General features: G+C 37.9%; 1 protein-coding gene across 1 annotated transcript in view; it reads left to right on the forward strand.

Moving 5' to 3' along the window:
- The window catches only part of LOC128739987 (innexin inx7), a 225,089-nt gene extending 211,911 nt beyond the window's left edge, over positions 1-13,178 (forward strand). Inside the window, exon 4 of the mRNA XM_053835495.1 lies at positions 12,923-13,178. Within this exon, the coding sequence (XP_053691470.1) occupies positions 12,923-13,178 (256 nt within the window). The remainder of the gene's footprint in view (positions 1-12,922) is intronic.
- The last annotated feature ends 1,394 nt before the right edge of the window (positions 13,179-14,572 follow it).

Genomic DNA, 14,572 nt, shown 5'->3' on the forward strand with positions numbered 1-14,572 from the left:
GGCTGGTCCTTCGAACCGGATAGTTAAGGGAAACCATCCGGCAGGACGCTCACGGGATACAGACCGCCATCGCAGTTTTTCAACGCAAACCCATTGTTCTCTCGGAGACACCATCTTTTGATAGCATCGGTTTTACTTTAGCGCCAACAAAGGAGTAATTATCAGAAATACAAGGCATATTACTTGCCTTAAATAAGTGAGTTTATTTCCAATCAAATAACTCCTGTCTCCCGGTACTGCTCGTGGTCATTTATTGGACTAGGTGAATCGACGTTGAAATCCAATCCATCACTCGAATAATCGCCACACAGGAATCCAATTTTGTATAGCTGCCAAATCATTATTACATCGGCGGCAACCCACACTCCAGGTAGCTGACAGTTCGAGGAGCAACTTTAAAGATTAATAAGGCTCATATTAAGAGCTATCAGGTAATTAGCTCTCCAATCAATATTATTTGCTGAAGCATCGCTTCCTAGGTCTTGTTTTTAAGGGATTCATCATGCCAAAGAAAACGTGTTCACTGCGGACTTTACAAGTACGGCTCCGGGGACTACAAACGACCTTCAACAACCTGTAGCTGTTTATGGAGAAATTTACCCCCGATACGAAGCAGTCGGAACTCACCGTACGACTAAATAAGCTGGACAGCGTTTGGGACAACATGAACGAAGCCTTCAACGAGATTGAATCGCATGAAGAATCACCCGACGATCCGGAAGCCTTCGTGAAAGATCGGATAGAATTTGAAAAACGATTTTATACCTTGAAGTTACTTCTACAAGAAAACAGTGTGCCTGCTCAAGATAGCCCCTCCACTTCCACCGAATTGAATCAGTCCATACGCCCCACCGATAGTGCAACCCCTAGTAATGCCAGCCACGTAAGATTGCCCCAGATTACGCTTCCTAAGTTTAGCGGCAAGCTAGACGAGTGGCTCACTTTTCGTGATTTATACACTTCGTTGATCCACTGGCAGGTGGATCTCCCGCCAGTTGAAAAATTCCACTACCTTCGCCTACCACTGAAAGGTGAGGCCTTAGCCGTAATTGATACACTACCCTTAACAACAGCTAACTATACCGTCGCATGGGAACTCTTAACCAAACGGTACACTAACTCTAAGTTTCTTCGCTAGCGTCAAGTACAAGCATTTTTCGAGCTGTCAACGGTTAAAAGGGAATCATCAGCAGAGCTTCATTCTCTTTTAGCCTCATTCGAGAAAATCGTAAAGTCTTTACATCAAGTAACTCCGGAAAAGGCCGATTATAAAGATATGTTGCCTATATATGTACTTTGCACTCGTTTGGACAGTTCCACCAGAAGAAGTTGGGAGGAACACTCTACTAATCGGGATATGGATACTCTAGGAGTTAACAGAATTCTTACAGCGTCGTATACAAATTTTGGAATCACTACCCAATAAGGCCTCGGAACAGAAACCGGACCCGGTACAGAGCAAACTGCCGAAAACGGTCACCCCGATTGAATCCTGCAATGCTACATTTCAGTCTCCAGTATCCCGTAAATGTATAGCGTGTTCAGAGTCCCACCTACAATATCAACGCCCGCAATTCTTGAAAATGTCAGTGACGGAAAGAGGTATGAGGTATCATTACCTAAGAACGAAGAAATTATCGCAGAACTAGGTAGTTCGAGATCGATTGCAAAGAGAAGATTTTACCAAATAGAGCGACGGTTGCCTCGCGATGAAACCCTACATGAGTAATATTGCAGTTTTATGGGGGAGTATCACACCTTGGGCCACTAACGCTTGGTTTCGGAGACGACAGGGGAAGGCAACCGGTGCTACCTCCCACGCCATCCAGTCGTGAAGGAAGAAAGTACGACAACAAAGCTCAGGGTCGTCTTCGACGCACCTGCTGGAACATCGTCAGAATTTTCCATACACGATGGATTGCTTACTGGTCCTGTGATTCAGAATGATTTACCTTCTATTATACTGCGATACTGCACTCGTCAGATCATGCTAGTAGCTGACATAGAAAAGATGTTTAGGCAGATCGACATCTGTCCCGAGGATCGTTGCCTGCAGTCAATACTATGGAGGTCAAGCCCACATCAACCGTTAGCCACATATGAATTATCCACAGTTACATACGGTACCAAACCTGCACCGTTCCTAGCAACCAGAACGCTAATACAACTTGCAACAGATGAAGCCGAACGGTTTCCCTTGGCCGCCAAGGCAGTGAAAGAAGATTTTTATATGGCTGATGCCATCACGGGAGCAGTTGACCCAACCATTGTCAAGGAGCTTCGGATTCAACTATAAGAATTGATGCAGAGCGGAGGGTTCGTTCTGAGAAAATTTGCGTCGAATTGTGAAGCAATATTGGAAGATTTGCCTGCCGAAAATCGTTCAGTTTGTTCAACTGATGGTATTCTCTTAAATGTCTTGGACACTTTACTTTTTGTTCTTACAAAGTATAAAAATTACCTTTTTGCCGACCGGTTTCGGGTAAGTAGTTACCCATCTACGGGGCCGAATCCAACTGAGTTGGAGTTGAGTTGAGTTTTTATACTTTGTAAGAACAAAAAGTAAAGTGTCCAAGACATTTAAGAGTCATTCTAGTTCTTACGTTAGCACGACTACGTAATTGAAGTTAAATGATGGTATTCATTTGGATCCCAATTCAACAGTTAAAACGTTAGGTTTAGTGTGGGTACCTAACACGGATGTTTTTCGGTTTAAATTTCGAATCCAACCGATCACAAGCGATACGGTCCTAACCAAAAAAAGGATTCTTTCCGAAATCGCTTCTCTCTTTGATCTTTTAAGGCTAATCGGAGCGGTGATTACCAAGGCCAAGGTTTTTATGCAGTGCCTTTGGTGTTTGTGAGACGAAGACAACAAAGCTTTGCCATGGGATGTCAAGCTTCCAACCAACTTGGAAAACGAATGGTTAAGTTTTCACCAGCAACTTTCTGCTCTCAACGATCTACGCTTCGAACGGTTGGCCACTTTATCGAAGCCAATTAGTGTCCAGTTACATTTATTCTCACACGCATTGGAGAAGGCTTTTGGCGTATGCGCCTATATAAGAACCGAGGATGCCAGAGGGGAGGACAAAATCACATTACTATCTTCGATATCAAAGGTTCCACCTTTAAAAACCCAATCTGTTCCTAGGCTGGAATTATGCGGAGCACCACTCGCTACGGATTTATGTACCAAAATCAAAACAGCTATTCATTTTACAGGAGATACCCATGCTTGAGTGGATTCTGATATCGTTTTACACTGGTTGCGAGCACTACCGGCGACATGGACAACGTTTGTTGCCAATCGCGTTTCAAAAATGTGAGGATGGTCTGAAGAGATGCCAGATTACAAATCGTTATGCATGCTGATAGGAACGGAAAGGTTAGAGAGCAGACGGCGTACCATAGATGCTCTTTTCCTGAAGGACCTGCTGACCGGCAGGTATAACTCACCGTATCTGTTAAGCTAAATAACGGTATACGATGGACGTTCCTCACTGAGACGGGTTAGGCCTTTTCAATTAACAAACAGTGTGCAAAATTATACTAGGAATGAACCAATGTACAGAATGATGTCCATGTTTAACACTTATCATGATATAATTAATGTAGAAATGACAAAACAACAAATTAAATGTGATTTTTTTATGTGAATTTTAGGCAACAATTAATTATTTTTATGTTGTTAACGGTCCAAGCCTCTAATCAGTTAAATAAATAAATAAATAAAAATTCAAATAGCAACGCAAAACTGCCACTGGGTGCATGTGTCTGGAGAACAAAACCCAGCTGATTTAATTTCGCGGGGAATCTGGCCAGCGGAGATAATCAACAACCAGATTTGGTGGAAGGGACCTGATTAGCTTCAGTCAACACCAGATGACTGACCTAAACTGTTACCACATACTTCGGAAGGATTAACAGAGGAGCGGAGGCGTGTGGCATGCGTGGCAACTGCACCAGAACAACCAGATTTCTTTACTTTATTTTTCTCACGATTTTTCAATTATACCGATCTGATTCGCACAACAGTCTATTGTTTGCGATTCATACACAACATGAAGGCAAAAACTGGACATCGACGAGCAACGGATTACCTCATGACTGAGGAATTGCAGCAGGCAGAAGTATTGATTCTATGCAGAGTACAGCGAGAAGCTTTTCCATCCGAGGTCAATGCACTAACAAGGGAAAAAGGCGTCTCGCGGTCATCACCTCTACGCTGGTATAATGCGTTCATTGCTAATAATGGTCTGTTACTGGTAGGCGGAAGGATAAGTCAGTCTGCAGACTGAAGACATGATCCATTCAATCGTACTTCCTTCTCGTCATATGGTTACCAAACTATTAAGGTGCTATTATCATCATCGTTTGCTACACGCTGGACCACAGTTGATACTAAGCACCATTCGTCTTCGCTATTGGCTTCAGAGGGGACGAAATTTAGCAAGGGAAATTTATCATCAATGTGTGCGTTGGTACCGCACGAAACCAAGGGCTGTTCGCCAGTTTATGGCTGATCTTGCTGTACCTATAGGACACTGGCAAGACCATTTGCGACGACAGGCGTGCACTATTTCGGGCCTGTATATGTGCGGACGGGCTATCGAATGCGAGCAACTAAGGTGTACGTTTCGGTCTTCGTTTGCTTTTCGATCAAAGCGGTTCATTTGGAACTGGTCAACGATTTGTCAACATCGAGTTTCTTACAGGCGTTGCGGAGGTTTGTGTCACGACGAGGAGTATGCGGAAAAATCTATTCTGATCGCTGGGTGCCAAGAATCAAATGACGGAACTTCTACAGAAATTGAAGAGCAAGGAGCATCACGGGGCGGCAGCGAGGGAATGCGCAGAAAACGGTACGGCATGGCAGTTCATACCACCCGGTGGGCCTCCCTTCGGGGACCTGTGGGAAGCCGCGGTACGGTCAGCAAAGGTACCCAAGGATTCCCGAGAACCGTTGGCATCCTAATCAGGCTAGGTGCCAAGGATTCTCGGGAATCATTGGGTTCCTTGGATAAATCCGTCCCCAAGATGGCCAAGATGTTTCGGCACAGTATATAGTGAAACCGGCGTGGTATACCGTGGACCCCCGTTCGTTTGACCATTTTTAATCTGAACACTTTTTAATTTGAACCCCGTTGGTTTGCACGACGTGCAAATTAAAAATGGTTCAAATGTCATTCTCAGCATGACATCATTTGTTCGATTCGTTTGTACTGACCTAGCGTGTTTAATCGGTTTCACATTTCGTTTTCCTAACGATTAAGAGAGAAATCCGATCGGAAAATGCAATATTCGCACTTGCAACTGCCAACTAAAACAAACCACCAAAACAATAACAAAGATCAGGACGGCCAGTTCACACAGGTTTCAGCATATTTCGGGTTACCAGTTGTTCAAATTAAAAAGTAACCCCGTTAGTTTGCATGAGGAATCGTTCAAACGAACGGGGGTCCACTGTATTAAACACTGAACTAATCTTGAACTTTATTTAATTAACTTCGCAAACATAATAAATTGTCACTTATATAATTTTTGGATCGTATAAATAGTAGTTTTATTAAAAACAAACAAGTTATGCTTAAAAACCCTGTTTTGACAAGGTAATAATTATCGCCTGTTTCTCAGAGATGGCCAAACCGATTTATTTCATTTGAAAGGTAGTATAGCCTAATAGATCACTATTGATTTGTTTTTTGATTGGACGTTAAATTCGAAAGTTTTTTTTTCCATGTTGGGTATTTTTATCACTGCGACCATTTGTTTGATCTATTGTGATATATCCCCCATTTTACTATAGCTATGTTGTCAAGATGACGCACCACTATTAGAAGCGACCGTCATTGTTTGACTAATAGCATTTGTCCAGTCCGGTGATACATTTCGGATAAAGTGCACTACCGTACTGGGAATTGTTCTCCAAATATCAAAGGGTTCTAACAGCCCTCTGTCGAAGAACCTTAATCTTTTATTAGAAATTGCCGGACATCGGCATAACAGGTGTTCCGAGTCTTCCTTTTCTATGCCACAGAAGCGACATATATCATCTTGAAGTTTTCCCATTTGCTTCAGATGATAGCGGCTCGGACAATGTCCTGTTATTAGACCAGTATAGATGCTTAGATCTTTCTTTGAAAGCTCCAGTATTTTGCGAGTCATAGAAATGTTTGGAGAGATAAATCGTTTCGACTGCCTAGCATTGAAGGTGTTATTCCAATTTAATTCCACTTTCCTACATTCCCATGCCTTCAGCTCCATTTTTAAAACAGAAGCAGATAGGCCGCAAAAGGGCTCAGGTCCTATAAATTGATGAGAAGATCCGAATCTTGCAAGCGCATCAGCCCTTTCATTTCCATCAATTCCACAGTGACCTGGGACCCAATATAAGTTGACTTGGTTACGGCAAGATAATTTTTGGAGTGATTGAATACATTCCCAGACGTGTTTTGATGTGCATGTCGCCGACTTTAAAGCATTTAGAGCTGCTTGACTATCGGACATGATGCAAATTCGAAAGTTACACTAGTTAACAGCATTTATGAACTCAGTAAGCTGAAGGTGATTTTTCATGTAAAATTGGCCGCTGAATCCGAAAATGTGGTTAGAAAAATTTAAAGTAGAATAGTTTTTGAGATATGCATTAAAGTAGAAATTTTGCTTAAAGAAAGAATGTACAAGCACATAAATACAAATTTCTCCGGCTGCGGTGCACCAATTTCAAATCTCTTTTTTCCATATTAAAGAGGAGAAAATTTGCTATCGACTAGTTGAACTTCATTTTTCTGTAAGAATAATAGTACTGTAGATATTTGAGAATTTGTTCACAACAAAACAAAAAAGAACGCATTTTTTTGGAATAATTCAACTTTATCAAAGGTTCTAGACAAGATTAACCCACTTCAAAAATTTCATTTTACGTGGGTCTTAAAGGCTGATAAAAAACAAAGAAATCATGGGGTTAATGATAACAATCGGTTGAAAATTGTAGAAGTTAGGACCATTTTACTAAAACAGTAATGTTTGCGCATTTGCACCGCAGCCGGAGAAATATGTATTTATGTGCTTGTACTTTCTTTCTTTAAGCAAAATTTCAACTTTAATGCATATCTCAAAAACTATCCTACTTTAAATTTTTCTGACCACATTTTCGGATTCAGCGACCAATTCTACATGAAAAATCACTTTCAGCTTACTGAGTTCACGCTTTTTATTTTATTTTGTTAACTACCCAGGTAACCAATAAGCATTTTCAATGCAATTTAAATGCAAGCCAATAAGCATTTAAGTTGCCTTAAATGCTACTTAAATGCTATTTTGGCAAAATATGCGGCTACTTTACTGCTACTGTTTTACCTGACTCACGGCGAATATGCGTATTATTGAAATAAAAAGTAACCATACGATTTAGTCGTTTATAACGCATATGCAGTTAATATCGATAACAAACGATTTTTTATAAGTTGTGCTTTTGTTATTGCATTTAATTTGTAAAAAGTTGCATAAATATCAATATCAGTTTCACAATACAATTATTTCGTATTACTGGCACATGAAATATAACGTTTAAGTACGTTATTTTTAGTGATCAAAATTAACGATATTTTCGATACAAGGGCGATATTTTTCGAAACCTTTCGAACCAACACGATCCCGCGAATACAACGCATTTCGCAGTGAGTCAGGTAACACAGTAGAGTTTTGAGTTTTGGGAAAACTTAGTTTTAGGTTTATCGAACCTTTGGAAGAGTTTCTTGAAATTGAAACCTTTATAGTCTTGTAGAATTTAAATGTTGATTAATCCCCCTAAAAGTGAAATAAAAAAATATATTTCTGCAGTTACAATATAACACATTGATGTGTTCTGCAAAGTTTTAGAGCATATTATTACAAGAAATTTTGCTGAAGACAATAACCTTCTATCTCTTTAGCGAAGATAGCAAAATCTTATTTATTGTAATGATGTTGAAAAAACCAGTTTTTCTAATTTAGCTCCTTTTGGATTTGTTGTATAACTTTTTTATGTATCGCAAAGTTACACAAAGTAAAAATACACAACTTTGCTGAACCGGTCAGTCCCGGCGTAGTGGTTAGCATTCACGCCTCTTACGCCGAGGACCCGGGTTCGAATCCCAGCCCCGCAGAAGTCACGAATGACATAAGCTGTTAAAGTGACTATAATCTAACAAAAAAAAACTTTGCTGAATATAGTATACCTCTATGTTTGCTTGTTTGGGAACTGTAGAACTGTTGATTATAAAAAACTACAAGGTATACAGCCCTAAGGGTTGCACGAAAGGGTGACGTAGGACTATATCAGATCATCAGATCAAAGACTAATGTAAACTGCATATCTGGCATATGTGTGTTTATAAGAATCTGTGAGTGCCATTGTTTAAGTGAATTAAAAGAGAAATATTCAGCTCCAATTCTTCATTTAATGCAATGGTCGCTTTGAAAATACGTGGTCGGGGTTTCAGAAGTACCAGCACAGAACAGAAGTGGAAGTCCAAACGATTCGACGATCAAAACTGGTGACAGAGTCTTTTTTGTTTTTATTTTTCTTTGAGAAGGTTTTCGTGTAGAAGCGAATAACAGCAATATAAGCAGAACGCTCGCTGCCAATCGCACAGCAGCGTTCACAGGCTTTCATGTGCATTCGTATGCGTTCGTGTGTTTTCGTGGAAAAAAGTGACTCGCTACCGCCAGGTTCGCTAGTGTCTGTAGAAAGTAGCATGTACGTGTTTAGATTTCTACTTCCACTTCTGTTCTGTGGTACCATGCCTGCAACCAATGAGACATAGAGATTTCTTTTAAAAATCCCTTGTGTGCATCATAAAGGTTGAAATGGTAATGAATGGCCAGCCCACAGATTATTGTATTGAATACGATTATGCGTAGTTTGACATGTTTCAATAATCTTACTTTAACTCGCTTGAGGGCTTTAAAAGGGCCATTGGCTACAAATAACATTAAAGCCAAAGCACGTTCATCGCAAATATGACGTGCCATTCGAATGTCCTTCTCTTTTGACAGAATGGCAACAGGCTCGTGAGTTAGCGGCGTCGGTTCACTGTCTTTTGCTCCGAGAAGATTTTACTAGTTTGCTTTCACAGCTTATCGCTGTTACTGTTACCTAGCAGAAAATATGGCTCATACACAAAAATTTCTGTTTTATTTGTATGAGAGTCCTTATCCTCAAACCATCATAAAATAAATTCATGCCTCCAAAAACCCTCACATGCCAAATTCGGTTCCTTTTGCTTGTATAGGAGCCCTCCCTATTACGCCCTCCTTAAAATTGGTCTCTAAACCCCCCCCCCCATAAAATTACTGGTCATTTTATAGTAAACAAAGACGTAGTCCTACGTCAAAATACTCTAATTTTGACTCCGAATTACTCGACTACCAGCAGACGGATGCATTCTAAACATTTTACATTTACTGATAGTATTGCTGTATACAGAGACCATTTTTCCATATGAAGAAACGAGAGTAAATTCCAGCTGGGGCCAACCGCGATACACCTTACATGCTGATTGCTTCGTTTCTGTGATGTCGGCTTATGCTGATCTATTTTCCCAACAATTTAAAGTATTAATGTCTTGAATATTCATGACATTTTGCTCACAACAAGTTTATTAATGAATTTACGTTAGTTAAATAATGAAGATCGTAGCAAACTACGCATGCGGTAGGACGTGAAAAAATTCGCTGTCACGTTTTTTCATATTTTCTCAAGAGAAATACGTTGCTATAAGAAAGTTTTATACTTATTCCATGGATTATCTATCTGGACCAGCTGAGTGAATTCCGAAAAACTGGACAATACCTTTAATTTTATCAATGTGCTTTCGCAGATAAACGTTCGCTTCCGTATATTTTTATGTATTTAAAAGGTATGTATTTACGGACCAGACCGGTTGTGAAACTGTGTCATAAGGATAGGTGCCATTCCTGCTCTAATACCATGACTTCTGTGACAATCGTAGAGCGACGATTGAACCCGAAGATTAGGACCCAATACCCAATGCTATGAGCATTACGACCGTGATCAAGCACGTCAGAACGAATTTCGGTAGAACTGCCACCCCTAAATGAAGCAATTTGAGAATTCATCTAGAACAGTTGGTATACCATCGTTTTCGAGCATATTCAAAGCTAAAATCCGCTGCATTTCAAGCAATGCACTATGGTCCAGAAAGCCAAATTAGGTGGAAAAAATTGTTTACTCAGTAGTCGTTGTTTTTAGACTATTTACGTCTTAGCAACAAAATCTTGATTTAGGATGCCGCTTTTTTGGCATGAGCTATTTTAGGGTGACCCTTAAATTAACCAAGATCCAAAAATTATCTTCAAAACGAAACAAGATAGAGCGATATTTACTTCAGCAATTTTATAGCTTGAAGTATTTTGAGTAATATTGCAGAAGACGAAATCCTTTTATCTCGAACCGTTTCCATATTAGAGCGATTTTCCTGAGTCAAGTTAGGGTGACGCTGCTATTTTGCGATTTTTCTCCATAACTTTTTTATTTTGCAATTCTCGCAAAACACTTCCTCAGATGACTTTTGAGGCTCAATAAGGCGCAACTTTTGGTGAAAAAAGAAATTGGCTATCTACTTTACTTCTACACTTATATTAATTTTTATGATAAAAATAGGCCGTTTTCAAATGTTAGCATCTCAGAAAGGTGCAAGCAGAATTAAAATCGGTTGATTGCGTTTGAAAGATCGTGATTTTTTGTGTATAATATCAAAAAATTGGAGAGTGGAAAAGTTATGGAGAAAAATCGCAAAAGAGCAGGGTCACCCTAACTTGACTCAGGAAAATCGCTCTAATATGGAAACGGTTCGAGATAGAAGGATTTCGTCTTCTGCAATATTACTCAAAATACTTCAAGCTATAAAATTGCTGAAGTGAATATTGCTCTATCTTTTTTCTTTTTGAAGATAATTTCTGGATCTTGGTTAATTTAAGGGTCACCCTAAAATAGCTCATGCCAAAAAAAAGCGGCATCCTAAACCAAGATTTTGTTGCTAAGACGTAAATAGTCTAAAATCAACGACTACTGAGTAAACAATTTTTTCCGGTTGTAATCTCAGATTACAGCTTGGTTCGACTCATGCACCTTCCAGTATTGGACAAAAGGTAGGAGTCAAAATGACTACTTGTCAAGCATAGCTACCAATACCCCCCCCCCCCCCTTCCTTTCCGCTCTTCCCAACCTTCACCAAAAATTTTCATTTCTTTCCCTACCGTCCCTTCATCAATTGTAGAACCATCGTTTCAAAAAAAATACTAATATATATGTATGACCGCATTTCAAGGTCAAGACTAAAAACTTGAGATTAGTCTATGGCCAATTTTTTCCACTTAATTTGGCTTTCTGGGCCACAGTGCAATGGTAACGTCCGGTACCAAAGTTGAAGCAGTTATTTAGTGTCCATGTCTTAGAGATAAGTATTATGTAGAAGATAAAACAAAAATGATGGTATGATCGTTCTTTTTAATTATTCATTTTTTATAAAACTTGCTAGGTAAATGTTCTATAGACTATTTTTATAGAATTAATCTTCAATTATAGTATCGTGGTAGTTGCTCTATAGTTTGGAAGTTTAACCTATTTTCAGAGAGCAAGAAAAGGCGCTATAATCTTGGCCAATAGCAGCCGGACTTTTGGTCTAAATGCCATAAGTTCATCCCCGAGGGTCCGGAGTATCATTAACCTTTATTAGCAAAGATACCAATGAAACAAAGTTACAGTTAATCAGAAACGGTTGGTACGAGACGTCCCCGTTTCTCCTTCCCCTGTTGATATTGAAATGCATCTATGTATGAATAACTTTATTCACACAAGATTCATTTCAAAAAATCGTCTTCGCGGCAATGCTTCACAGTTGGCCTGGCCGATTAAACATTTGCAATATATTTCTGATATTATGCAAATGTTAATACAGACAAGAAAATAATTTGAAATATTTCTATGATAAGAAATAATTAAAATTATTTCCAGGAATCCTTAATTGAGGCTGTGATGGTATTAATAAGAATAATAAGAATAAGAATTTACGTTAGTTAAATAACGATTTGTAACTTTATAACAATATGGCATTCAAAAACCTACACGTGTCGTACAAAATACAACAGCGTGAGTAACCGAAAATTAATATAAGTTGATGAAGTTTATTTAAGAAAACTTTATTGATGTGAATCAAATAGAATGGCATTACAGGAAATTATGCACAGTTCAAAAACCTGTAAACTGGACCTTTACTACGCAATGCGTTTGTTAAAGAATAATATTTCCTCGTACAACTAATTTGAGTAATTTTACTTGCACTTACTCAAATTAGTAATAACTCACTTATACTTAATCGGTAATTTCATGTAAAACGGATCTATCAAAATTTATAAGTGCTCCTATTTTGTTCAAATCTTGTAAACTTATTCAATTTCCAAAAATTTTATGTAAACCAACGCACTAAGCAACGTTAACCAATAGATGAATTATGTTCCGAAGAAGTGTCGATTTCTATCTCAAATAGCAGGTAAGACCTATACAAAGGTTCCTTTTACCGCTAGGTGGATTAAATCGGGGTTTTCCTCTTAAAAACGTCAGGTTCGCGTTTTTCGCTATTTAAACCACTGTCTTATTGGCAATAACATTATTTATAATACCTAAATTATTGTACAATTCCAGAATCCTTAGAAAAAGGTGAAATAAATCACCGAAACATCGGTTAAGTAAACGCAAAACAATCGTTTGCTAAATCCACTTGACTGAAAGCCGAAAAACCGTCAAAGCATAATAATTTATAGTCGATAAACTCTCCCTCTATAATACCTATCTAACAAATACTTTTCTATATTAAGTCACAACCTATACATTTTTAATCCTGTTTTTTTATTGCAGATCAACACGATTCAACGAACTATTGTTCTCGTTTGCTTGTTCTGGAATTCTAAGTCAACGGGATATTGAAGTTATAACAGTAAATTTTAAATTTTCTGATTGGCTTTTCCTCTATTACCTGGCTAAAAACATGGATGCTCATCTATTCAAGTCCTTGTTTCGAGGCGTAATGACCCCAATCAACAGTGAAGAAAATACAATGACATCAAAACTCATTGAAGAACCCCATCATAGTCAATATACTGAAGAAAACTGAGATACGAACTGCAGTAAATTCTCTTATATATATATATATATATATATATATATATATATATATATATATATATATATATATATATATATATATATATATATATATATATATATATATATATATATATATATATATATATATATATATATATATATATATATATATATATATATATATGACACATTCCGCGGGCCGGTATACCAATCAGACATTTTATAAAACATGCTTTTAGCATTGTTGATTATTTTTCCATGATTTGGCAATGTTTGAACCTTTCAAAACTGCCATAACTGGTATTCTAGCATTTTCGGAAGTTATATAAAACGTGTATCAAAAATAAATAAAATTTACAAGAAATAAATGATTTTTCGTGATATTTTTAAAAATGCTGCTACAGTGCGCTAAAACTTTGCATAATATCACTTGTTTTCGACCAACTTACATAGGAATACATGCAGAATCCATTCCAAAAATAGGTTGGATGTAATTTTGCAGTTATTTTGTATTTCAAGTGGATGAAATAGGACCATTTTCTTGCGTTGTAGCATCACGAAAAAGGCGTACTTTTTTGCTTTCGCAGAAAAGTACAAATTCGAACAATCTAATAATCCGGATTCTCTTTGTACTCAAAAATACCTTTAAAACGGAGCCTAAACAATGATGACAAGTAAAGTAGAACATAAGTTACAACTGATTGAAGCTCGCGTTGTAACGTCACGGCGATCAGCCGGACGGATTCAATCCAAGTGAGACATTAGTAATAGCATCGAAACCTTAAGACATTGCATAAAAGTTGCTTCAGAAAAGTTTCTTCATTTAAAAAGCACTTTCTAGTGGTGAAAAAATAATCGGACATTAGGGTGTCCTCAAGCAGATACAAAAAATATTTTCTCTATTTTAAGTAAGAAATGATAGTTGTCTACAGAAAATTTAAAGAAAAATTAATTTCAAGAAACTTCGTTGAATGCTGAAAATTTCTATTTCTTACATGAAAAAAGTTATAGAGCCAAACTCTTAGGGACACCCTCGAAAATAGGTTTTTCGATCTAGTTCTTTAATAACGCTTCGTACGCCTTTTAGATGTTCTAATAAATTGGTAATCGAATTAAATTGCACATTTTCGTCGAAGGTACTAGAGCTCTATCTTTTTTCCTTTAGGAGCTATCGCTTGTTTCTTTTATTTCGACATGTTCACCTACGGTTGCTTTCATAATACCTTTTTTAGATATTTAACAGTGTTCTACCGTATGTTGTACATGGTGGAATACAGCATAATTTGACTCACAAAAAACAAATGAGATTAGCTGCTTATAGCTGCTTTTCTCCGAGATACAGTACATTAAAGAGTACATGTAAAAATAAAAAAAACCAGTAATAACTTCTAAAGGGAAAAA

Source organism: Sabethes cyaneus, chromosome 3 (genome assembly GCF_943734655.1).
Source record: "Sabethes cyaneus chromosome 3, idSabCyanKW18_F2, whole genome shotgun sequence".
NCBI lineage: Eukaryota > Metazoa > Arthropoda > Insecta > Diptera > Culicidae > Sabethes > Sabethes cyaneus.